General features: G+C 46.7%; 1 protein-coding gene across 19 annotated transcripts in view; it reads left to right on the top strand.

Moving 5' to 3' along the window:
- The window catches only part of CAMK2D (calcium/calmodulin dependent protein kinase II delta), a gene marked incomplete at both ends in the record, with an annotated part of 257,338 nt that extends 232,953 nt beyond the window's left edge, over positions 1-24,385 (top strand). For 13 of the 19 annotated variants that reach the window (XM_084251889.1, XM_084251885.1, XM_084251883.1 and 10 more), the window contains 4 exons: positions 15,772-15,847; positions 20,930-21,024; positions 22,916-23,144; positions 24,319-24,385. In XM_084251889.1, coding sequence (XP_084108015.1) covers positions 15,772-15,847; positions 20,930-21,024; positions 22,916-23,144; positions 24,319-24,385 — 467 coding nt within the window. Of the gene's footprint in view, positions 1-15,771; positions 15,848-20,929; positions 21,025-22,915; positions 23,149-24,318 lie in introns of those variants that run through there. The other 6 variants (XM_084251882.1, XM_084251881.1, XM_084251873.1 and 3 more) reach the window with 1 other exon arrangement.
- Positions 24,386-24,684: the final 299 nt, after the last annotated feature.

Raw genomic sequence — 24,684 nt, 5'->3', positions numbered from 1 at the left:
CAACCAATAAATATACCTAGAAGTTATGTGAAGTTACATGCCTGTATCATTTACTGATTTTTTTTGTAAGTCAGTGAAATGTTTTTTTTTTTTGGGGGGTCGGGGGTATGGATTAGCTCAGGCAAAATTAGATGTAAAGTAGTCAAAGAAAAAAATCTTATTCCTCTGCACTTTTAATATTGTGTCAGTTTATAGGTCATTTAATTTCAAATCCCTGTATTAAATAAGAAAAATAAGTTATTACAAGGAGAAGAAAAATCATTATTGGTTGAAGGAGTTTAGTTGAAGAGACTAAGAAACAAAGGATTTTTATTTTGGAATCTGGAATAGTGGATGTCACTTTGCAGCGCAGGGCAGTAAATACTGGGAACCCCGAGTTTAAGTGTGCCAAGTCAGCACCAGCCACACTGCCTGCGATCATCATCGAGCCTAGAAAAGAGAAACAATTCTTTATTCTGGCCAGGACCAGGTAATTCCAAAAGAAGGAATAATATGTACTTCCTTCACATTTTTTATTGAACATATGTATGAGCCAATCTAGAAAATTTGGGAAGCACAAGACCTTCATTTGAAATAGGTGTAGGTGCTCTTAAAAAAAAAAAAAAACATGATTGAATACCTACTGTGTGCTAGACACCAGACAGACAGGGTTGAAATGAAAAGGACTTAGTTTTTCCTTCAAGGAGTTCTCAGTCTGGCAGTATCATTCTCAATGAAATTCCATGTGCTGGTGCAGGTAGACTTAAAAGTCTTCCATACTGCCAGAATACAATGTTTCAGGTAATCTGTACTTTTGTGGGGTTTTTTTTGGATATGAATAGTGTAACATTTTGCCTTGGCTAATGTTCAGCATAATTGGCCAATCCATAATATTCAAAAAAGTCTCTTGAGTGGTACAAAAAGATTGATGTAGTTATTGGGCTTGTTGTGATTGATTCCACTGTGGTAAAATGAACGTCTCTGCTGCATCATACCATCCCGCAAGTGACAGACACGTGGGCACCTCAGTACCCCGAGAAACAATTTACAATATGAAAATGCATTTGGATGGTTAGTCTGATCTCTTTACAACAGAATACTTTTAAATACACTGAGGTGGGAACATTCCCAAACTATTCAACTGTGCTTTCTTTAAAAACAAATGACAGTATTCTCTATAAAGACTGCATGTCGCATAAGTTAGATGAAATCATGTTGGAACGTGCCAGTGCACACGGACACTGTGTGTCCATCTAATTGCTTTCCTCCTAATGCACAGCTCCTGGCATTTTTCATTTGTGTTCCAAACATCTCTTTGGTGTGACTTTGTTAATATTCTCATCACTTAAACACTCCTGGGTCATCATTATAGAGTTTTGTCTGTCTCCTCCATTTTGATTCTACGCTCCATCCAGTCGGCCAGCAGCTCCTAAGAGGTCTTCTTCTGCAATGCATGATTTTAGAACTGGCTCCTACTCATGAGCTGCATGTCCCTCCTCCAAGATCCCGGCACATCACCTGCCTTGCGTTGACTCACAGCCCGGAATTCAGGGAGGCGAGGCCTACGTTGCTTCTGCTCTGTATTCTCCCGTGAGTGTCAAAGCCACTCGGAGGAGGGAGAAGCCCCTGGGTGATCATGGCCTCCTCCAGCTCCGTCTCCCTTGGCCATCTGGCCTCGCCGCCTCATTCCGTATCCCTCACCATCCCTGAAACATATTCGACCGCGCACCTGCCTCCGCATCCCGCACTTGCCAGTTCCTGCCTGATTTGTCCTCATGCAGGTGCCACGTGACTTCCAACTTCTACTCTTCCTCAGTCTCTGATCAAAGGTTCAGCTCTGCCTTTATGACTCTCTTAAATTGTGTCCCTATAAATCCAGTCCTGCCTTTTCTTCCTCTTCCAACATTTACCTGAAAAATTTGTTTTGCTTCTTGGCTTACTGTCTCTCTTACTCTTCTAGAACTGACGTTTCTTCAGGGCAAAGATGCTGTCCCCAGCTATATGCACAGTGTCTGTCTAGACCACCGTTGACAATAGAAGGAGCATGTAATTGATGGAGGAAGGAAGCTTAGTAGTTACCACAGTGCCACGCCTCCGAAGCCACTGAAATGACTCCAGGCCTCTAACGTTATGATCACATCACACCTTTCTATAGTCTTACACTCGTGTCCACACGTGTCCAGCCTGCCCCTCATCCTCATAAATTAGCAACTAAAAATATAGAAAATACACATTTTACAAATCTTTGTTGTGGATGGAGGATGGATTTAGTGTTACACATAATAAGTTTGAATTCCAGCCCCACCCTTTATCGAACATAGGATCCAACTATTCATGTAAATCTGACTCGTTTTTACAGTGAAAATGATCCTCTCAGTGCTGAACTGTTTTTTACCTTCAACATGACAATTTCCTAGGACTTTGCCCAACAGTAATACAGCCTGTTGACTACAGATACTGGTTGGTAAATGCCTGCTTAGGGCAGTTACTCAGGAAAATTCTTTTTCCGGCTACTCTTTCCCACTAGTAGATGGGATAAGCCCAGAGGTTCACAACGACCAGAGCCTGCAAGTCCAAAGAGACCTGGGTTTTTCCGTCCGCATCAGTGGTCTTATGCCCTAAGTCATTTGTGAATAAATGCGAACATCTACATCTGGGTCTCAGAGTCCAGCCTGCTGAAAACCAGAAGCTGTCCACGTACAGGGAGTACGTTGTTTTAAAATTTAATATTTTTATGGATTTTATACTGACTTAACAGCATTCTTTTAAATTGTGGATTTTAAAAGATTATTTTAACTCACTGCTTTTTGCCTGCATGGTGACATTAAATAGGTTTTCAATTCATTCACGAATTAGGAGGTTTCTACCATGAGTCATATTTGGTCTTGTTTCTAGTTAAATAGACCATCTAGGAATGGCCCGGTCTCCTCGTGTGGGCGGATCCTTTCCCCTGGTGGGTTCCAAGCACTTGGAAAACCGGGCTCACCTGGGACTGTCTTGGTTCTCTCAGGTTTTTCTCAACAAACGCGAAATGCATACTTTACCAAGAGCCTATAGTGTCAAATTAAATGCTCAAGGAAAATGTCTCAAGAACTAGGTCACTCTTCAGGACTGTGATGACCCAACTCATTGTTGCTCAAAGCAACACTATCTTGACAGGCGTTACATTTTGAGTGAGACTTGTGTGCTCCTGCTGCTTCATGACAGCGCTGCAGGGGACTGTCTACAGTGTGGGCAGCGAGGGGTGTGTTTAGTATTAAATACAGTCTTGAGGGACCCTTGGTTGACAGTGTATACATTTTAGGGTTCTAGGGTCACCCCTCCTCACCTGTGCGTTATCCCTCCAAGGCGTCAGTCGCTCTTCACCAGAGTTCACGCGGCCCATCCTCGCTTTGCTCTCTGCACGCTTCGCAGGTACACAGAGAGGAGCATGAATCTTCAGTTCACAAAAGTGACAGTGTTTTAAAGTGGCATCTCAGATTCGTTCAAAAGGAATTGGTGGGACTAGCACTTGTATTTTCCAAGCTAAGCCTACATGGAGTCATTAAAAGTGAGATGCACCCGTTTGTGATTTATAACCCGAAAGTTAGAAGTAAACAGTGAGAGGCTTCCTTAGTGAATTTGGCTGATTCGGTGCATCCGGCCCTGGAGAGGCTCTTTAGGCCCCGGTGAGCCGTATTCCCATCAGGTTCTCTCTCCAGCTCCTGAAGAGGTAATCCTGACGCTGCATTTTTGCGGCTTCCCGGGTGCCCTAGGGGTTAAGCTTCAGCGCTATCACCACCACGGCCTGAGTTCGATCCCCGGGCAGGGAGCTAACCTCATAGGGCGTAGCAGGCCTCCCCTACCTGCTGCCCCCTCCGAGGTGTTTGCGTGTGAGTGAGCGTGGCAGTGGCAGGGGGCCCGAGGTGATTGCGCTGCACACTCCGTGGATTTGCACCACAGTGGGGGGATGTTCCCAGCTGCCGCTTAAACAGCCCTGAGAAAAGGCCCTGGGAAGTGCACATGGGACAAAAACGTGCAGAGACCAAGGGCCCGTGGCAGGCCGCCTCTTCTGACAGTGGCGCAGCTCCACGGTAGCTGTCTCCCCGCTGACCCAAGGATCAAGCCCAGTTTCATAGCATGGTCTCGGTCTCTGGCAACTCAAATATGCAATAACAATGTGGCTTATTACTCTAAAGTTTGCAGCAGCTGGTTGACCTCCCTGGAGGTGCAACATTCTCACACAGTCCCCTTTGCGGTTGAGACACGCAGTGAGGGACCACGTGTTGCAAGATGGATCGAGTTTTCTTAGAAAGTGTTTAAAACGTGCTTTACCAAGTTCTCCACTACAAAAAGCACCTTTATTAGGTATTCTTTGAGCTTCGCTCTTTGACCTCTAGTCTGGTGCTGTCGTTTCTTCCTTGGCGCTTCCTGTGCGGGTTTGCTTTTCTCCCTGTTTCCTTCCTTGTCTTCTCTCTGTGAAGCTCTGCTGGAAATGCTCCTGGCGACGCTGCTGCTGTGATTGGGGGGAGGGCCCCATGCTCCCTCTTCTTAGTCCCACGTCACAGTCCATGTTAGATAATGAGTCTCCTGAGTTGGTGCTGCCGTTAAATAAATATACGTTCTGTTGAAGCGGGGATTTTGTGGAGAAATTTTCCATCCCTGTTCATCAGGTGTAGTGACCTGCAACTTTCTTCCCTTCTCATGTCCTTTCTGGCTTTGGTACGGGTGCAGCGCTAACCTCAGAAAATGAGTTTGGAAGTGTTGCCTCTCATGATTTTTTGTTAGAGGTGTTAATTCCTCTTTAAATATTTGGAAGAATCCATTAGAGTGAAGTCACCTCGTCTTGGAATTTTCTTTGTCTCCTTTCTAGCCTCGGTATATTCAGATTTTCCATTTGTTCAGGAGTCAGTCTTGGTAGGTTATTTCTTTCTAGGAATTTGTCAGTTTCTTCCAGATTACCCAGTTTGTTGCTATATAATTGTTTATATCAGTGTCTTAGGATCCTTTGTATTCCTAGTGTCATGTATAGTGTCTCCTCTCTAATTGCTGATTTGGGGGCTTCTCTTTTTCTATTTTAAAGATTTATTTATTTATACAAGAACCAGGGTACAGGCCAGATGCGCAGGAGGGTGAGAGGATTCACCAGAGAACAGAGCAGGGAGCAGAACAGGCAGACTGACTGAAATGCACTGCTGAGGGGAGCAGCGGGCGCGACAGGAGAGGTCTGCCACACCATGTGGGTATCTCCCTGGCTGGCCAGGATCGAATCAGCACTGCAGAGGCTGCGGACAGCTTCACAATGCTGCGCTCAACTGCTTGCACCACCAGGGAGGCCCCAATCTAACTAAGATTTGGTCAGTTTTGTTTTTTCCCAGTTTCTATTTTCAGTAAACCAGTTCTTTTTTTCCCTTGGTCATTTTTTTTTTCTCTGATCTGTTATTGCCTTCCCTATGCTAATGTTTCTGTTTTTGCGTTCTAAGATATTAAAAAAAAAAAAAACTCATTTTTTCCTTTTGGTTAAGGTAGTTGTCAAGCGGTGTGTCTCTAACACGAGATGATCTCATTTCATTGTTGAACACTGTTCTGCTCCCTGTGGTCTCAGAGCTCCAGGTGTGGCATGCTGCCTTCCAGATGCCGTAGAAGGAATGCACTTCGGTTGCTCTTAGCTCTTCTGATGACGATAGCTCTGGATGAGACAAACAGTGGTTTCTTCCTTTCACGATGCAGAGGTTGACATCAAGGAGAGCTAAGGGATTGTTGCTAGACCACAGTGAAGGAGACCTGATTCAGAGTCCCTCTCCCATCTTCCATTTTATCTCACTGCTTTTTGCCTGCATGGTATCATCACGTAGGTATTCAATACATTAATGAATTAGGAGGTTTCTACCTCAAGACATATTTTGTCCTGTGTCAGAGACCTGTCTTGTTTCCAGTTAAATATGCCATTTCTAGTCATGACTCAGTCTCCTCGTTTAGGTGGATCTTTTCCCCTGGTTGGTTCCAAGCACTTGGAAAAACGGGGACTGTCTTGATTCTCTCAAGTTTTTCTCCACAAATGTGAAATACATACTTTACAAAGAGCCTATCAGTGTAAAATTAAATACTCCTCAAGGAAAATGTCTCAAAAACCATAAATGTCAGTCTTCAGGACTGTGATGACCCATTGTTCCTCAAAAAACACTATCTTGACAGGTGTTAAATTTTAAGTGTGAGACTTGTGTGTTCCTGCTGCTTAATGACAGCACTGCAAGTGACTGTCTACAGTGTGGGCAGCAAATACTGATGACATGTGTTAAAGAATGTTGGGTGTTAGGAAAAGGTTGGACAGGCAAAAAAGCCCACGACCAGTCTGTTTTCAAATGAGAAAAAGTAATTTCCTCATTAATTTTTTTTTCAAGTTACACCTCACTCCGCCTCTGTGGTGTGGTGTGTGATCTGCCTATGCACGGCCCCACATAATCTTCATGGGCCCTCCTGTGGCTCACCCCCTGTTCCATGGAACTTCCAAGATGTCATCTCCCTATTATCTCAATTACTCTCTATGGAGAATTGTTCCTACTGTTTGGACCTCAGTTGACATAAGAGAAATAATTGGTTCATCGCTTACAGCCAACAAGTCAAGTCAGTTTTTAATAATAATATAGGAGAATATTATATCGCTAGGTCTGAAGTAGATGGTTCACAAAAAGAGTAACTACCAGGCCTGTAAAATTTAACCAAGATATTCCAACAAGTACAGTTCAATTAAGTGTGTAAGCTGAGTTGAGATGAGAACATCCCAGAACTGAAGTGGGTAATATAGCACTTTAGTAAAAAGTGACTGTTATGCACGGAGACATTTCAAGAGTTAAAGGACTTCACTCTGTGTGTGTGTGTGTGTGTGTGTGTGTCTACCAGAGTGAGGTATGGAAGTAACTTTCCTCCAAACCTAAGTCAGTCTTGCAAGTGTGACCAATCATCAGACGCTGACCCACACTGACGACAGCTGAGCCTTTTCATTACAGCAGTGGACACTGTGGTCATCAGTGCCCCTCAATACCACACAGATCAGAGAAAGGACTTAGCCACAGAGGTTATCATTTCCCGCGAATTTTCCAAAAGAATAAGCACGCAGTTGTCCCTTTTTATCTACATGGGTATGTTCCGAGACGCCCAGTGGATGCCTACAACCTCACACAAAAGTGACTTGTACAGATTCTGTGGCTTCTCCTATACACACATGCCTATGACAAAGTGTGATGCAGAGAATAACACTGAGCCTAATGGTATACTGTCATCAAAGGTGTGTGAACACGCTCTCAAAACACCTGACTGGATGCCAGCTTTTCCTTTGGAGCCTCGACCTCAGATAATGAGCAGCGGGTCACAAAGATGCAGAAATAGAAGTCACAAAAAAGGGGGCCTGCTCTGTTTCCGAGTTATGTATCCTGTAAACTGTCACTAGTTCCCTAATATATATAATAATATTTCTTATTTAATATTAAATAATATAATAAAATAGGTCCATATATTATATGATATATAATATAAATATAAATGTAACACTTATAATTTTATATAATAAATAATATTTATATAATGACACATAATCCACAGCGGATCATAGATGCTCCAGCACTTTCAAATGACCTATGACTGAGACTGGACTCCAGGATGTTCTGCGAATGGGCGTCTCCTCCCATTTCACTGAACCTGACCTGTCTTTGCAATTCATGGACCGGAAAGTGTAGCTTGGAAAGTGTAGCTTGGAAAGTGACAGACTTTATAGTAAAAGCCGAAGCAGTTGCTGAAGCTGAGGCTGATGAGAGCGTGTGCGATTAGAATTGACAGGCGGCGCCACTCACATTCGGGGTGGTCCTGGGGTCTGCTGTGGGAGCCTGGTGGTCTAGGCAAGGGGTGTGGGCCCTAATGGCAGAAATATTTAACACTTGCCCACACAGTGACACGACTGTGTTAGGGTTAAAATGTCTTCCCAGTGGTAGGTAATAAAACAACTTCATTTCACCTCAGTGCAGTTCTCATTGGTGTGAAAAATGCTGAAATGTGACAAAGAGCTGCTGTGACCCCGGAGAGCAGGGGGAAAGCCCTTCAGCAATCTCAGGTGACACTCCCTGTGGACCCATGTGACCATTTTCACACATCCTTACTACTCGGGCCTAGTTCTTCCCCCAAAACAAAGCCATGCACATTTACAGTTAATTTTGATAGGTTTTTGGCTTTTCTCTTTTCGCAAAACTGGCAAAGACATGTTTTTTGTAGCCTAGAGGACATGCTCTTCAGCCTTTTTGATCCCGGGGAACACTGACAAATCTACCCATTAAATTATTTACGACAGTGTATTTATAAGCTCACCCAAGAATATGTCGACTATTGAATTCTATTTTTTACTAAACTCAAATTTTATGCTCTTCATAAAGGAATGAAGTAAGTTATCTAAAAGAAGCCAACTACAGGCTAAACAGCAGTGGTAGAAACATTGGGGGGGGCCTTATTGTGGTGACTGCATACAATTTTGATCTTTCTCAATATTTTACGCTGCTGGACATTCAGACTCAGAGACAGAGCAGTGACATCGTGACACTTACTTTTGACCCGAAAAATACATGCCCATCTATGGCCAGGGTGACGGGAAGTTGATTGGAAGCACTAATTGGCATCATTACAGCGCCAAGATTGAGGGAGAGCTGGATTTCCTCCGTGGCAGCAGGGAAAAGGCCACAGAGAACGTGCCCGGCATTTAAAATGCTTGAGTCTCACTATTTGCCAAGTTTCCTTATTTTCTTTCCAAGTTTGATTTTTTTCTGTAGAGGATGTAAATTTGACCATCACTGGTGTATCCACAGAGAGGTGCCCCGGAGGGTGCTTAAGTCTCTCCCTTCTCATGCAGCTCAATGGACGCGCGTGCCGAGAGGTGGCGCTTTTCATTTTCGAGCCAAGCAGTGGAGATGACTCTTTGACCTGATTTTAAAAATCTTCTTTCCATGTCATCGGCCCTTAACTGAAGTGGCGCCACACCTATGTGATTCATGCAGCATCTTAGTCCTTAAAATGCCCGACGGTGCTCACGGCGGTGCTGTGTGCAGCTTCCCCGGGCAGCTGGGGTGCCGGAAAAGCACCCCCCCCCACCCCGTACCTGCGCCGGGCCAGAATCCGCCCGTCTGCCAAGGTTTCTATTTGACATTTACAGTTTCGTTACACTCCGTCATTTTTTAGGAAAACCATCATAATATCTCACATCTCCCTTAAATTTGTAAAAATCGTATATTTTATCTTCCAATCCAGAATCATTTCAGAAAGGAAAAGAGTGTATTTTGTAACCCAAGAAAATCCTACATAAGCCTGTTTTCAGTTATACTAAATAATCCCAACCCCCAACAGCTTTTGTCCTTACATCCTTCTTAATCGTTTCTTGTCAAGCTAGTTCTTCCTCAGTTAACGTTTCACGCTCGGAAAATTACTAGCTGTTTTTAGAGAGCAAAGTACTGGGGTGGCTTGAATGCTTTTTTTATTTATTTTTTTTAATCTTGATGACATCTGCCATTCAAAAGGGGGGTGGGTAGCTGATGTTAGTGAACAGGTGACTTCTAGGTAAGTGAGCTTTACAACGACTTTTCAACAGGTCTTCTGTTTGAATGAAGTTACTATAGGCTATTAAAGCAGTCAGCTCAAGAATCGGCCATGCCTTTGCTTCTTAAAGCCAAAATCATGGCAATTATTTCTCCCAAATGTTAACTAAACTTCAACTAGTGAAATAAAGTCCCTTAGTAGCAAGCTGTTAATTACACATTAAATCCCAAACATAACTGAGTTGATGGGCACCTTTTGCGATGAAAGTACCAAGAGCAGGAAAATGATCCTAATTGGTGTGTTTGCCTAAGTCTAGGCCCAACGGCTATTTCTGTTAAGGGCAGCATGGAAACAGACAATAAAGCCACGGGGCACCTAGTTTTGTGAAACCGGTATAATGATTAATGACAGCCCTGGCCCAGTAATTAAGGAGTCAGTCACCTTGCCAGAGTGAGTTCAAAGATGTCGAGGTGGTTCGTTTCAGTTTACGGTTTCAGAACATTGCACGGGCGCCGTGGGCTGGAAAGCAGGGTGGACCAGGGAACTGCACAGCAGATCGGCACCACGGCCAAATGAAGGCGCAGGCTGGCCTGACTTCTGCATCTGCTGGGTGACTCCAGCAAGTCTCCTGGCCTCCCTGTCTGTCAAGTCTGCGGCAGCCGCTACCGGAAACTTCCGGGAAATGCAGCAGGAGCCGCATTAACTGGAACTAAGTGCTGACACGGGGAGACAAGAATTGCCGAGCTGTGAATGTGGACCCCAGAAGGGCCTAGCTTGTCAATTGCACACTTTTTGATCAATGAAGAAAGAAAAAGCTTCCACGCACAGTCCACTACGAGATTTCGGGATGTGACACTCCGCTAACATTGACCGCAGCGACGCTCCCTTGGCACGGGCGGTGCTGTCCACCCGCTTCCCCACCCCGCATGCCGGCCGACTCCAGGGGGATCAGCAGCCCAGATGAAATGCCCCGACAACTAGGGTCTTTCTGTGCACTCAGCTCTCTTGGAACGTGAGCTTCTCACACTGCCGAGGCCCACCCAGCTTGTTCTACTGGACACTCGGGGATCATTCCCGCCTCTGAGGTGCCCTGGCTGCACGTGAAGTGCTGATTCTGCGGACTGACATGTGCGGGGCCGTCGGTGTCCTCTCTGCGAGTGCACCTCACTCGGACACCATCAGACACGATCTTTTGCGCCTTGCACACGCTGTGCCTGTCCGCGCATGGTGCACAGGGGCCCGCATCTGCAGACATTTGCTTTGTGAAGAGCAAAAGAGAGCTGGAGAGAGAAAAGGGCCCCATCCTGGGCAGACACCTCTCTCCTGAGAGAACACCACATGGAGGGCCGCCATCACGGCGGACACCGCGTCTGGAGCACTCGGGAAAGGCTGCACCCAGGAGGAGACACTGCAGCTGAGGACTGAGGAGATTCCCGGCAGGAGGGGCCGTGCAGGAGAAGGAAGAGGTCCTGAAGAACCACCGCGGGCTGGCGAGGTTTAAGCTCCTCGCTGTGGTTGCAGAAAGGATTGTCCAAGAGCCGGGGTGGGGTGGGGGGACGGGTGGAGGGTGTCTGGAGATGAAGCTAGAGGGAGAGGGTAGGAAGACCTTTCAAGAAGAGAGTTACGATTGACTTCGGTGCCGAGGCAGAGCGAAGGCGCTGATCGTGTGACCCGGAGCGCGGCCAGCTCCGCCCGGTACAGTGAAGGCGGGAGCCGTGTGGAGACCCAGGAGCCGCCGGACCTCACTGGGGGCAGTGCCATGGCTCTGCTGGAGAAGGGTGGGAGACGCACAGGACAGAGGGGAACTGGTGACTGGCTGTGGGCAGACCTTCAGGCAAGGAGGAGCTCCGGGGCCCTACCTGGGGCTGGAAGAGCTCGTGGGGCCTCCCTTCAAGCCCACGAATGCAAGAGAAACAAATGCAAAGGAGATATTTGAGGTCAGTGTTGGCATCGCAGGTCTGAAATACAGGACAGCCGGGGATGCGTGGAAGGCGGCTGGCAAGAAGGCAGAGCCCACACACATCCAGAGCCGCGACAGGATCCGGGCCCTGCCAGCCTGGGTTCAGAGCCAGGGGAACGAGTCTGATGGCCAAGGGCAGGCCTGAAAAGCCGAGGCTGGACCCTGAGAAAGAGCAAACTGCTGAGGGGAGACACTGTGACTCTGGGGTGACGACATGGGCAGAGAGGAGAGAGTGGAGTTGAGAATAAGCTGGAGCTGGAATCTTGAGACTCCATTGGCACCATGAGGCGGTCGGGAAGAGAAGGGACTTGGAAGATGGAGACAAAGTGGGACAGGAAGAAAGCCCGCTGCTGTATATTTACATTATAAATGGCTGCATGGTTTTTAAAGGTTGTCCAGTCAGCACCGAAAAATGATTCTTGGAAAAGCCACCGGGTGGGGAGTCAGAGAGCATCTCTCTTGTCCTGGCCCCACCCGTCATTCGGCTGTTTACTGAGTGTTTCCCACATGTCGTGCACATGTACAGGCTGCAGAGGGGAGGTGCTGGGCCCCGTGGAGCTAAGTAGTAGGGAAACTAACCAAACACATCCAAAGATCTGTAAATACAAGACTCCTTAGTTCTTTTAAATAACAGGTGTAGAATATATGTGAACACAGGAATTTTTCCTAAAAATGAGCATCAGGGAAGCCTAAGAAATAATAGTTGAGCTGAGAGCTGATACAAGAAGCAGCAGCAAAAGTGGGACAGTTGCTCCAGGGGAGGAGACAGCCTGTGTGGAAGGGCTGGCAGTGGAGGAGCAGGGCCATCTGGAACTGCTGAGAGAAGGTGTTGTGGGGGAGGGGGTCACAAAAGAGGTCTCGACGGGGCCCGGGGAGATGGGCCTGGTCCTCACTGTGAGCCCTCTACTCTTGCGGTATTTCTTTTGGACAAGAAAGGACCGCGTGGACAGAGAGGTAGGAAGGACCTGGGCTGATGTGTCAGACATTTAAAAGGAGAAATAGGTAGAACTTGAAAGACTGGACAGCAGGGGTGGGAAGAGGGATTTCAAGGTGCTGCTCGGGTTACTCTCTGCCTGGACAAGGGGATGGATGGGGCGGCCGTTCAAGGATGGAGACACTACAAGAGCAGAGAGGCTGGTGGTGAAAGAGGTTCAGAAAGCTGAGGGTGTGTCTGGTTCAAGGTGCATTTGAGGGGCCGAAGTACAGATTCCTAAATGGGCTTGGGGCACACACATCGGAAGTAAAGGTCTGGAAAGGAGGTAACGACTTGGGAATCGCCGGTATCCACACGGCCATGTCAAGCAGGGTCTTGACAGGGCCATGGGGCACAGTGTGTGGTGAGAAGACGATTCAGGCTGCGCGTTGAAAAGGTGTGGAAACCTTGAGATGTCCAGGTGAGAAAGGGAACGGCCAGTGAGAACGTGTGACCAGACAATCCTGTCCAGAACAGCAGGGAGAGCGAGCTATTTCCTGATGCGGGGAGGGCCTGCACTTCAGGGCCCCACCTGTTTCCAGGAGGAGGTGTCTGCAGACCTGGAGCCCTGACAGCGCTTGAGGAGCACTGACAGCCACCCAGTGCCTTCCCACCCGGTGACTGTCAGTTCTCAGGGGACCATTCACACTCACCTCATTCTTCCGGGCCTCTTTAGAACAACAAAAGAGCCAAAAAGTATGAATTTGCACTGGCTGATATTCCAGGTCTTTGGCATAATTGCATGGGAAGTAGCTGCCCTGAGAATTCCTGGCATCCTGCCCTCAGGATTTTTTTCCTGCTGTCCCCCCAGGAACCTGGAGATCCCCAGAAACTACTTTGGGCCCTTGAGTATTACCTTGAACACCCCAATTCTATGAATAAGCTGGGTAGTAAGTTGCTAATGATGAAAGGGCTCTCTATGGGATGGAAGAAGCTTCTGGCATTCAGGGAATGCCTAGCCAGTACACTGCTCCCTCCCCCCGGGCGCAGCGGGGCAGGTCACACACCCTTCCCAGGAGGACTTCTGGGCTGCCCAGGACTTGGTCTCCAAGAGGGAAGGGGCCAGCAGAGGCTGCTCCCCACACAACATGGGCATCCAGACATCGAGCTGGCATGACCGTCCCTTCTCCTCACTGCTGAGGGACGAGCTACCTAGCGCCAACCTCCTGCTCTTCCTCTAAGTCGCTGTGGCAACCGAGCCAACCACAGCCGGCTGCAATATGCAAGTGATTCATCTCCAGCCTTCTGTTTTCCCTCAAGGCAGCTGTCCTGTGCTGCCTGCCCTGGCCTCACTCGCTCCTTTGCCCCAGGGAGTGCAGGCTCTCCAGATTCCTGAGCCCCAGCCCCTCCTGGGCCAAAGCAGTCATGTGGCTTTCCCAATGCTGCCGCAGAGGCTGCGGGCTGCTTCCCTCCCACAGCCAGCGCGCCCTGAACTCAGAGTTGAGCCTTGACTGTGCAGGACAAAAGCTAATCCAGTTGTGGCTGCTGAGGGTGGCCCAGTGGTGCAGAGAGACAGCCAGGCTGTCAGGTGCTCTCTCCTGAGGGAGCGCAAATGAGCAGCTATGCCAGGCGGGCCTGCCTGTCTTGCACTGTGAACCAGGTCTTGGTCTCTGCCTGGCGAGGCCCGGTGAAAGGCAGCGCTCTGAGGTTCACCTTTTTTTTTCAATTATTTCTAAAAAAAAAAGGACAGCTTCTCAAATGTGTGTCTTCCCATCCGCTAGACAGCAACTAAAGCATCTATTCATTTCCGAGGAGGCCCGTGGTCAGGAGGGAGTTCTGGAAGTCACCTCTCTGTCCGCTCACCTTTTAAGCGCCTCCTCCCCAGGGTCCCTTCTGTCCCAGATCGGGTCAGCTGTCATGTTTCGCCAAATGTTCATACTGCCGAGACCACAGGCAGATGAATCACTGCCTGCCTGACTACATTAAGCTGAAGTGTGCCCCGGGCAGCGCCTCTGACAGAACGACTCTCCACGACCACCGCCTTCTCTGCAGCCTGTCTGGAGGGGGCCTGCAGCACAGACATTCGTCCAATGAACAAGAGCAAGGATCGCTTCAGATGTCGTAGAGAGCAAAGAAACCCCTTATTAAAAAAAAATATATATGGATGATCTTTCAAATCATTTTATTAGCCTTGGCAAGGTGACGATCCTTTTATGGATAAATTTTATTTTATAAGCCGGTGTCAAGGGCTCAGTGAAGTGTCACGTGGTCCTGTTTTAAGTAAGGGTGGTCATAACCTGGGGTAGTTGGAGTTTGAAAATGAATTTACATATTTAAGTTTGTCGCTGAACTCTGCTTCATGAAGATCAGATTCATTAAAAATGCAAACTAGTCATTAATCAATAAAGTACAAAACCAGACTTCAGCTCTTCCTATGACAAATAACATCCTTGCTGCCTGCCCTGTGAAGTTGGTGTAGGAACTCAAAACTTCCCTGTTTAAGCTAATGCAATAGCATTGCCAGACCAATTAGAGTCCTTCTAATTATCAGCCGCCAGCACTGAATCTGATGTGGCTTTTCCAGCTTACAGAGTTCACTAAAAGTCATTTATCTAACTATGATGGCCAATTACATGTTGGCACCCTCTTTTGTAGAGCTGGGTGAGCTGAACAGTAATAACATGCAACTAAAAATATAAAGTTATGTCTTAAGACATCATGTATACTCTGAAGGGAGATGTGTCAGTAGAGGGATGACTTCAAGATTGTTTTTAATAATGCATTCGTGGATGGTTAAGAGAAAAAATATTCACAACTCCATCATAGTGATAAAAGCAGTAAATTTGAAAATAGAAAATAATCGTAGTTTTTTAAATACCGACGAAATTCAAAAATTGCCCATTTGAGGGCTTCCCTGGTGGCCTAGGGGTTTAGTCTCAGTTCTAGCATGTCTCCAGCCTGAGTATGACCCCCACCCAGGGAGCAAACATATATGGCACAGCAGACCTCTCCTGTCTCGCCCGCTGCTCCCCTCAGCAGTGTATTTTAGTCAGTCTGCCTGTTCTGTTCCCCACTCTGTGTCTGGTGAAATCCTCTCACCCCCTGCACCTCTAGCCTGTACCCCATTTCTACACAGAAATAAATAAAATCTAAAAAAAAAAAACCCAACAAATATTTCCCATTTGAATCACTAGTACTTGCTTCTTCGCTTTATGCCATTTTAGCTATGGAAGATTTCCTAGGAACATTCTACTCTCGGGCAATGGGGAAAACTAATGCTACATTTAAGGGGAAGAGCAGCATAATTACAGTAATATTTTATATGGCTTCTGTCTTGTATTTTCACCAAACTCTTTATCTTTGCCTTTAGCGCGGAAGCAAGAGATTATCAAAGTCACTGAGCAGCTGATCGAAGCGATCAACAACGGGGACTTCGAGGCGTACACGTGAGTATAGGCACGGCTGGCAAACTTCCAAGCCCGCAGCCCACATATTTTCCACATGAATGCATTCTTCCAATGCCTGAACTCATGTACATTTAACCCCAGGTTTCATTTGTCAACATAGCTTTGTTTCAAGATACAAATGACCTCAGTATCTTCAGGAGAGAAATAAATGTAACTGAGGTTCAGTGAGAGAAGACAAGACTTCCGATAGGAGGCTGGGTTAGGCCCTTGTCAGCACACAAAAGCATAACCACTTCTAACTGAGAGAAGGCATTCCCGATGAGAACAGCAAAGCACATGAAGCTAAACATACTCCCTTGGCCATGGCATGGAGAAAAAGGAACCTTTGTACAGTTGGCTAAAATGTCCACTGCTCACAGCTGTGTGGAGATTTCTGGACCTACTAAACATAGAGCTTCCATATGATCCAGCAATTCCACTCCTAGGTATTTACCCAAAGGACACAGAAACATCCATTCCAAAGAACACCTGCACCCCTATGTTTATAGCAGCACTGTTTACAATAGCTAAGCTTTGGAAACAACCCAAATGCCCCAAAATAGATGACTGGATCCAGAAGATGTGGTCCATATATACCATGGAATATTACTCAGCATTCAAAAAAGATAAACACATGCCATTTGCAGCAACATGGATGGCGCTGGAAGGGATCATGCGCAGTGAAATAAGCCAGAAAGAAAAAGAAAAATACCGGATGGTCTCACTCGTAGCAGGAATCTAGAAAACTTAAATAAGAGACCTGGAAAAAGAATAACTATAAGAAAGTGAAAATCAAAATCAACAAACAACTATGAACCAGAGGCACACTATGGGGGGTAGGGGGTGGGGAGGTGAGGGACTGGGGTCAAAATAAGAGGGTTGCAATTGTATGGGGAATATAAAAATAAAATTTATTTTAAAAAATAAATAAATAAAAAATAAAATGTCCACTGCTCCAGGCCCTGTGGAAAACAGCATGGAGGTTCCTCAGAATATTAAAATAGATCTACCACATGATGTAGCAATCCCTCCCCCAGGTGTCTATCCCACAAATGCAGGCACACTAATTTAAGGGAATACCTGCACTCATGTGTTCCTTCCAGCACTTGTTATAATTGCCAAGTTATAGAAGCTACTTAAGGGCCCGAGGAGAGATGAGTGGGTTAAGAAGCGGTGGTGGGCATGTGCACTGTAGAATACTACACAGCAGGAAAAAATGAAATCTTGCCATTTCTAACAACATGGATGGGACTGAGAGAGAGAATGCTAAGCAAAATGATCCAGAGAGAGACACCAGATGATTTCGGTCATATATAAAACAGAGAAATGAAACAAAAGGTCAATTAAACTAAACCAAATCAAACCCTAGACATGAATGTAAAACTGAGGCTACCAGGAGAGTGGGGAGCCAAGTGGGAAGGGACCCAGGGACCTGCAGTGACTCCTGTGCCTTTGAATCATACATGATGAATCATACCTCCATGCATCAGTGTTGCCTCAATAAAATACAAATCTATGAATAAAGGAGGCTTTTCCTTGCATTTCTGCAAAGGTGCTGGGACAGGAAATAAGAATAGAGGTGCCGTGGGCCAGGCAGCTTCTTCCTCTTCAGCCAACCCAGAACCACTTTATCTTTGCCTCTGCCTTTGTGCTTTTCTTCGGATAATGTAAACAAAGGGTTCTGATGATTCTAATGCTCAGTTTAAAGTCTGTGAGCTATCGCTTCTCGGCCTTTTGGCTAAGATCAAGTGTAAAGTCTGTGAGCTACTGGATCATAGGCTATAGAAAGGAAACCACTGTCCCAGACCACCTGCGCCATTGGTTAGAATGTAAACTGGTCCAGCGCCTGAGGAAAACAGGATGGAGGTTTCTCAGAATGTGACAGTAGATCTACCGTAGGACCCACCAGTCTGACTCCCTGGTGTTCTAATCAAAGTTTGCCAACACACTAATGTGAAGGGATGAATGCACTCCCGCGTTCACTGCATCACCGTAACCAAGCGTGGAGACAACCTAAGTGCCCAAGGCCAGATGAGTAGATGAGGATGACAGGGCATATACGCAGTGGAACACCACGCAACCAAAAAAAGACACCGAACGCTTGCCATCTGCAACAACATGGATGGAACTGCAAGGAGGATATGCGGGGTGCAGCAGACCAGAAGAGAAAGACACATCCTGGATGGTTTAAGTCATAGGTGGAAAACAAAGTAAGCTTCAGAGAATAACCCAACCAGTAACAAATCCTCGAGAGCTGATGGTAAAACTGAGGTTACCAAAGGGAAGCCTGAGGATCGAGCAGAGAAGGGGGAGGGAGCACCATGCAGTGCGGTGAAGGCTGCGGAGGGTGTGGTGATGTGTGCCTGAAGGAATGGGAGCCTCGGTGTCTGAGTCACGGCCTGTTGAAACCACTGTCACCCTAAAAAAATCCCCTTTCAAAAAAGGAGGTCCTCCTGTAGTAACATTTCCCTGTGGGAGAGTAAAAATATGCTTTGTGGGAATGGTAAGCAGACAGAAGTGGGTACTTCCTATATTAATTATAGGAGAGTTTAAAGGAGAGTATGTTCAATCAATCCCTTGGGGTCAGGGTGTTCACTAATTCCTTTGTCCATCGGGCCTGGTTTTGTACACTCAGGGGCAGGAATTATCCAATAGGCCCTTCCATTTGGGAGCTTATTGGGAGTAGGATGTGAAGGTAAAGCTCTGTCAGCCGCAGCGTGTGCATGCACAGCCTCGTGAATCTCATTTTTTATAGGACACAGATATGTCCATACATAGGCAGACACACATAGAGCGGGAGCAAAAAGACACATTACTGGGTATTCAAATGTATGTCCTCTCTATAGCACGGTAAAAAGATCCATCATAGGGCATCTCTGGTGGTGCAATGCGGGAAGTCCCAGCACTATGAAGCTTTTGGCAGCCACTGCAGCATGAGTTGGAACCGAGTTCCATCCCTAGCCAGGGAGCTACCCACACGGTGCAGCAGACCTCTCCTGTCATGCCCGCTGCTCCCCTCAGCAGTGTATTTCAGTCAGTCTGCCTGTTCTGCTCCCCACTCTGTCTCTGGTGAATCCTCTCACCCCCACACCTCTGGCCTGCACCCCAGCTCTTGTATGCAAAATAAATATATCTTAAAAAAAAAAAAGATCAGCATAGCACAGTGATTCTCGGATGATTTCAGTGCAGATAGGTAGTCAAAATTTTCACTTCACCGATCTTGACAACCAAAAGTCCTATTTATAGAGGCTGTAATAGCCCCTGGCAGAATAAATCCCTGTTACTATAGGAACACTGTTGTTCCCGGTTTGCTTAGGATGAGGTTACATATACGTGTCTGTGAGCTTGAAAACGCCTGTTCATTATGAAGTCTGAGGCAAAGTTAAAGCCCTGCCTTGTCTGGACCCACCCCTGCTGCTATGACCTTCTTCACACAAAGAACCACCCACTGGCACTTTGTATTTTTCAAACTATTTTCTACTTTAAAGGTGTTCTTAAAAAGACATCCATTCCAGGCCCGACACTGATCAGTACTTTGAAGGACCATGCTAAGTTAGCCTTGTGAGGCTTGTGTTTTGGTTGAGCAGTTAAGATGTTTTGCCTCCAAATGGGGAGTTTCCATATTAAATCTGATGTCACCCCATTCACTGTATTGTCCTGAGTCACATAAACCCAAATCCTACCATTGTACTCTTTTTTTTAATCTGCTAACTCTTCAAATCCAGATTTTATGTCACCTTCTCTGAGAAGACTCCCCTGATTGCCATCAGCTTGAGGTCGAGCTCGTATTTACCCCTCTATTTTTCCACGGGACTTACAACCCTACCCAGTGACCTGACCTGCTGTGTACCACAGCCAACAAGTAACCATCTTTCCCCAACATACCATGTTTCACACTCCTGTGCCATTCATACTCCCTGCCTTCCCCTGCCTGCTGCCTCCCCCGACTCCTGTAAAACTCCTACTCATTCCTAAAAACCCAACTCAAATTCTATGTTATCTTAAATCTTTTCTGTCCCATGTATTTGTGGCCTGGACTTCAAGCACTTTGTTTCTATTTCTAGTGTTTTTTTTATTAGCATTTATTTATTATAGAATAATTATTGTTTTTTTAAATATTTATTTATTTATACAAGAACTGGGGTACAGACCAGAGGTGTGGGAGGGTGAGAGAATTCGCCAGAGACCGAGCAGGGAGCAGAACATGCAGATGGACTGAAGACACTGCTGAGGGGAGCAGCGGGTGAGACAGGAGAGGTCTGCCGCGCCATGTGGGTATCTCCCTGGCCGGCCTGGAATCAAACCCATGCTGCAGAGGCTGCGGACAGCTTCACAGCGCTGTGCTCAACCCCCTGGGCCACCTGGGAGGCCCTCTATATCTAGTGTTAAATGTTGTTCCAAAACATATCTGCTACAGTGTAGGTACAAAACAGTTCTGTCTGAAATAAATTTTTCCAAAGAAAATCCACACCACATCATATGGTGTGTCTCTTTGTTAAATGAAAGAAAATTAATTTTAAAGAAAACTAATCTGTACATTTAAACCTCTTCTAAGTTTTGTAAAGTTACATAAACCTGAAAAACAGCTTAATCACACCATGTGGACACGCAAGGTACAGGATAGGGCACCTGCCTTGAAATGCTTCCTGATGCATTTGACAGGAATATAAAGGTGTTGGAGAAGATCCCAAAAACAATTTCAGAACCAAAGGTAGTTTCACAGAACTTGAGTGTGTCTGGGAGAACTTTCGGAAAATAAATTTCAGTTAGGAAACCAGGAAAGTCTGGAAAATTCACATTGGGAAAAAAAAAAATTAGAAGTGTTTAAAAAGGAGATTTCTAAAATAACATCCATAAGATTGTCACCTAGCCGGGACTGGTTAAGTTATCTTACCCTCAAAGTTTTCTGCAAAATCCTATCTTGACACTGCTCCTCAAACCATTTTTCCAAGTCTGTGGTGCAAGTTTTATATTTTTACTATTTTTTTTTAAGACATTGATTCACTGTCTGAGCAATAAGAATGAAGACAAGGAAACAAGAAAGTACGTTAACTCATTATTTTCATTATTTTCTTCCTACAGAAAAATCTGTGACCCAGGCCTTACTGCCTTTGAACCTGAAGCCTTGGGCAATTTAGTGGAAGGAATGGACTTTCATCGATTCTACTTTGAAAATGGTATATTTTTAATTTAGTAACATGTTTTTTTCCCAAATTCCCTTTGACTTTATTTCAAATTTGTAGATTCTTTTCCGCAATGAGAATTTCAACTGCCCTCCAGTATTTTATATATTTAAATATTCCTCGTGTTTTATAAATAGTTCTAGTACTTGAAATTTAAAAAATATATATGACAGACTTATTATAAGTTGTATGTATTTTGAAAGATACTGCCTTTGGTTAAAAAAATATGTTAATTGAATACACCTCCTAAATCCCTGTAATTATATGCTGTGAACTACAAAATGCTTTGCCACGCTGAGTTCTTCCAATTTTCATAAAACACTGTTTAGATAGGAGAAAATAAAAATTACAGCATGCCAGAATATTCCACTGGAGGAGTGTTTTCAAGCATATTTAGTGCTCATTTTTAAAGTGATAGATACATGAAGATGAGTAATCACATAAATCATTCAGTGCAGATCACAAGAATCTTAGTGGTTTGTTCAAAGAGCAACATTGTAGAGAAAATAACAGAAAAAAACAACTTGCAGAAATCCTTGAGGTCATCAGGAAAAGTGTAGACAAGAAACCCCAGGCGTCCCTTTCCATTCCTTAACAGCGAGAGGCAGGCTAGGTGCTGTCAGTGTCCACAGGGTGCACGTGTTAAAGAAGACCCACGGCCATCACCACACGATCAAGCTCACCTCATCGTGAGCATTCGTGAGCATGTCTGCTTTGGCCCGGGCTTTTAGGTTCGGATATGTTTTTTGAATTTCACATATACATGAGGCATTTGCAAGCAAGTGAACTGAGAGAATGATGTAGTACCTCGGCCGTAGCAAAGGCCCTCGGGGTCGGTGGTTCTAGCCCTCCACCAGCAGCTGTTCCTGTCAACTGTCTATTTTGATAAGTACTGAAATATGAAAACTTGAACTCAACGTGGTAAATCATTTTGCAGTTTATAGCATATTATCACTGAGATTTAGGGGGTGTATTCACTTAACTTTTTTTTTTTTTTTTACGAAAGTCAGTATTTTTCAAAATACATAAATACTCTTTCAACTCATCCCATCTTAATCTCCAGCAAAATAAATACTCGGTTAATGTAATTCACCTACTTCAGCATGCCACTCTACTCGTTCCTTTCCAAGGACATGGTATCCATGTCCTTGGGTATTTTTTCACCTGACTGTAGCACTGAGTAATTTCAAGAGACTTCTGTCTCTGGATAGAACATGGGTTAGGGTAACCAGCAGGGCAGCAACCTGTTTTGTGAGTTCCTAGCCACATCACCAATCAATAATCCTCACTGAACATTATAATTTTCGATTGCTGAGCGATGGGAAAGACTAACTACTCTCAAAACCACAAAGGCAGGAGCCTGCCTCAAAGTCAAGTGCTCGAGGACCAGACCCGGCTGTATGGGCAACACCAAGCCTTGATCTCACTGGATGCCCAAGTGGGCTCCTGTGGAACAGACTCAGTGCCTGAGTCACCGATGTGGGAAGGCTCCATGCTGTGGCCAGCCCTTGTGCAGAGAGCCTCGCCCTGTGCACTTCGCCAGCTAACAAAGCTGATCGTGGCCACAGGATATCCTGGCAGCGGCCCCCGTGGAAACACAGGAAGTGCCTGTGTCCCTGGCCAGGCCTCTGCATGTCTGCTTGGAACCGTCTCCCATGATGCATACACAGAGACAGCCACCATGCCAGTCCCCCGCCCCCAGTCTAAGTTTCCAGAGTGGCGCACAAATGGTCCGCAAAAGGCCTACGAGAAAAACACACCTACTTTTCCTGCTCTTCCTCTACACCGTGCACGGCGCCCGGCGCTCGGCGTGCACATCACCAGTAGGCGGGCGGGTGACCGGCGCTGAATCTTGCTGATCTGCTGATCGTGTTGTCCTTTTCAGCCTTGTCCAAAAGCAACAAACCCATCCACACGATCATCCTGAACCCGCACGTGCACCTGGTGGGCGAGGACGCCGCCTGCATCGCCTACATCAGGCTCACGCAGTACATGGACGGCAGCGGGTTGCCCAAGACCATGCAGTCGGAGGAGACGCGCGTGTGGCACCGCCGGGACGGGAAGTGGCAGAATGTCCATTTTCATCGCTCGGGGTCCCCCACCGTCCCCATCAAGTAAGCATTTCCAGGCTGCCCCCGGCTTTGTCAGCCACCCCCAGTGGGCACAGGTCCTTCCCTGGTGTGGTTAGCATGCTGATGCCACTTAATGCTCCTGGTCACCGGCGGGTGGGTGCCCAAGAGAAGTCCCCAAGGCTCCGGAGCCACCCCGCCGCCTGTGCTGAAATGCCGCAGGGCGGCTTTAGGGAGCAAGGAGGGGGCGCCTTAGCAAGCTGATTTCTCCGAGGGCAGGCGACGTCAAACCCCCGCGAGGGGCGCAGGGGCAGATCCGAAGGGAGAAATTTATCAAATGCAGTAGTTAAAGGGGATCAGCTTCTCCACGGCCACGGCCCCCCGCTAGCTCTCCCATCGTAACAGGGACACTCTTACTGCGCATCGCCAGGTGCTTCAGTCGCGCCAGGTCAGACATGAAAGACATCAGCCCTGCCTGGAAGGAGGGATAGTAGCCCTAGCTTTGGCCAAAAGGGGGCGGGGGTGGCTGGAGGCCAAAGTGCTGGGCCCACCGGTCCACTGGTGTGCTGCCTGTGCAGAGGGAGCTCTGGCAAGGCCTTTGATGAGTAGTTTGGAGACAGCAGAGAAAGAGCAGCAGAAGGCTAATCCCGGTTCAAGGGACATCTGGAGGAGGGGCAGGCTCAGGGCAAGGCGTGTAGCTCTCCGGAGGCCGGCCAGGCGGGAGGGGAGAGGAACAAGGTTCCGTCTGTACTGCGAGCTGGGCTGAGAACGAGGAGAGTGGTAGAGATTTGACCCTGTGGAGATTTCAGCCCTAATCCTCACCGCGAGCACTTGTCAGCCTTCTGGGGCATCACGTTTATGCAAAGAGCCAATCAAGTCACTGGGCATCAGCATTCTTGCACCTCGCCGTGTCCCACGGTGGTTTTCAAAGGCCTTCTCTAAAGCCTCACTAGTGGTCTCTCCCTGCTGAATTTGTGAGATGTGGCTGTTAACAAGAACCCCAAAATTGAAATTCATCCCGAAACAAGAGCTGAGGAGTTGTGTTTTTTACCCCCAAGAGGTCCAGCACACGTCACCAGGGAATACGGGGGGATTCCACTGACACTGCAGTCCTAGAGGGTTAGGTTTTTCTCCAGTTCCCTGAGCGTTTATGGGATACAGCCTATTTAAGACAACTTCATTTTATGCCAGGGGGCTTAAATGGGGCTTCTCTTAATAGGCCTTCCTGTATTCCAAATGGGAAAGAAAACTTCTCAGGAAGCACCTCTTTGTGGCAAAACATCTAAGGCCTGAAAACCACTGACATGTGGGTCTTGTAAGTAACACCCTGCTCTGTGGCCAGCTGTGGGGCCGCCGCCCGCTGGAAGGCTGCTGGCTGTGTGCTCCCCTGTGAGGGCATTTTCTCTTGCCTTGGAGGCGATGAGACATTAAAGGGCTTTGAAAAGTCATTAGCATTTTTTTGCATGAGCTCTGGAGTGTCAGTCTGACCCCACCGTGGAGTGTGGCCATTAGCTGAAGTCAGTAAGTGCCGAGAAGCGTCCATCCACACCAGGCGGGTGGAGCTACAGACCAGACCGCCTCTCCT

This window comes from Talpa europaea (assembly GCF_964194135.1).
Source record: "Talpa europaea genome assembly, chromosome: 13".
Taxonomy (NCBI): Eukaryota; Metazoa; Chordata; class Mammalia; order Eulipotyphla; family Talpidae; genus Talpa; species Talpa europaea.
This window is presented reverse-complemented; position numbering and strand designations above follow the sequence as displayed.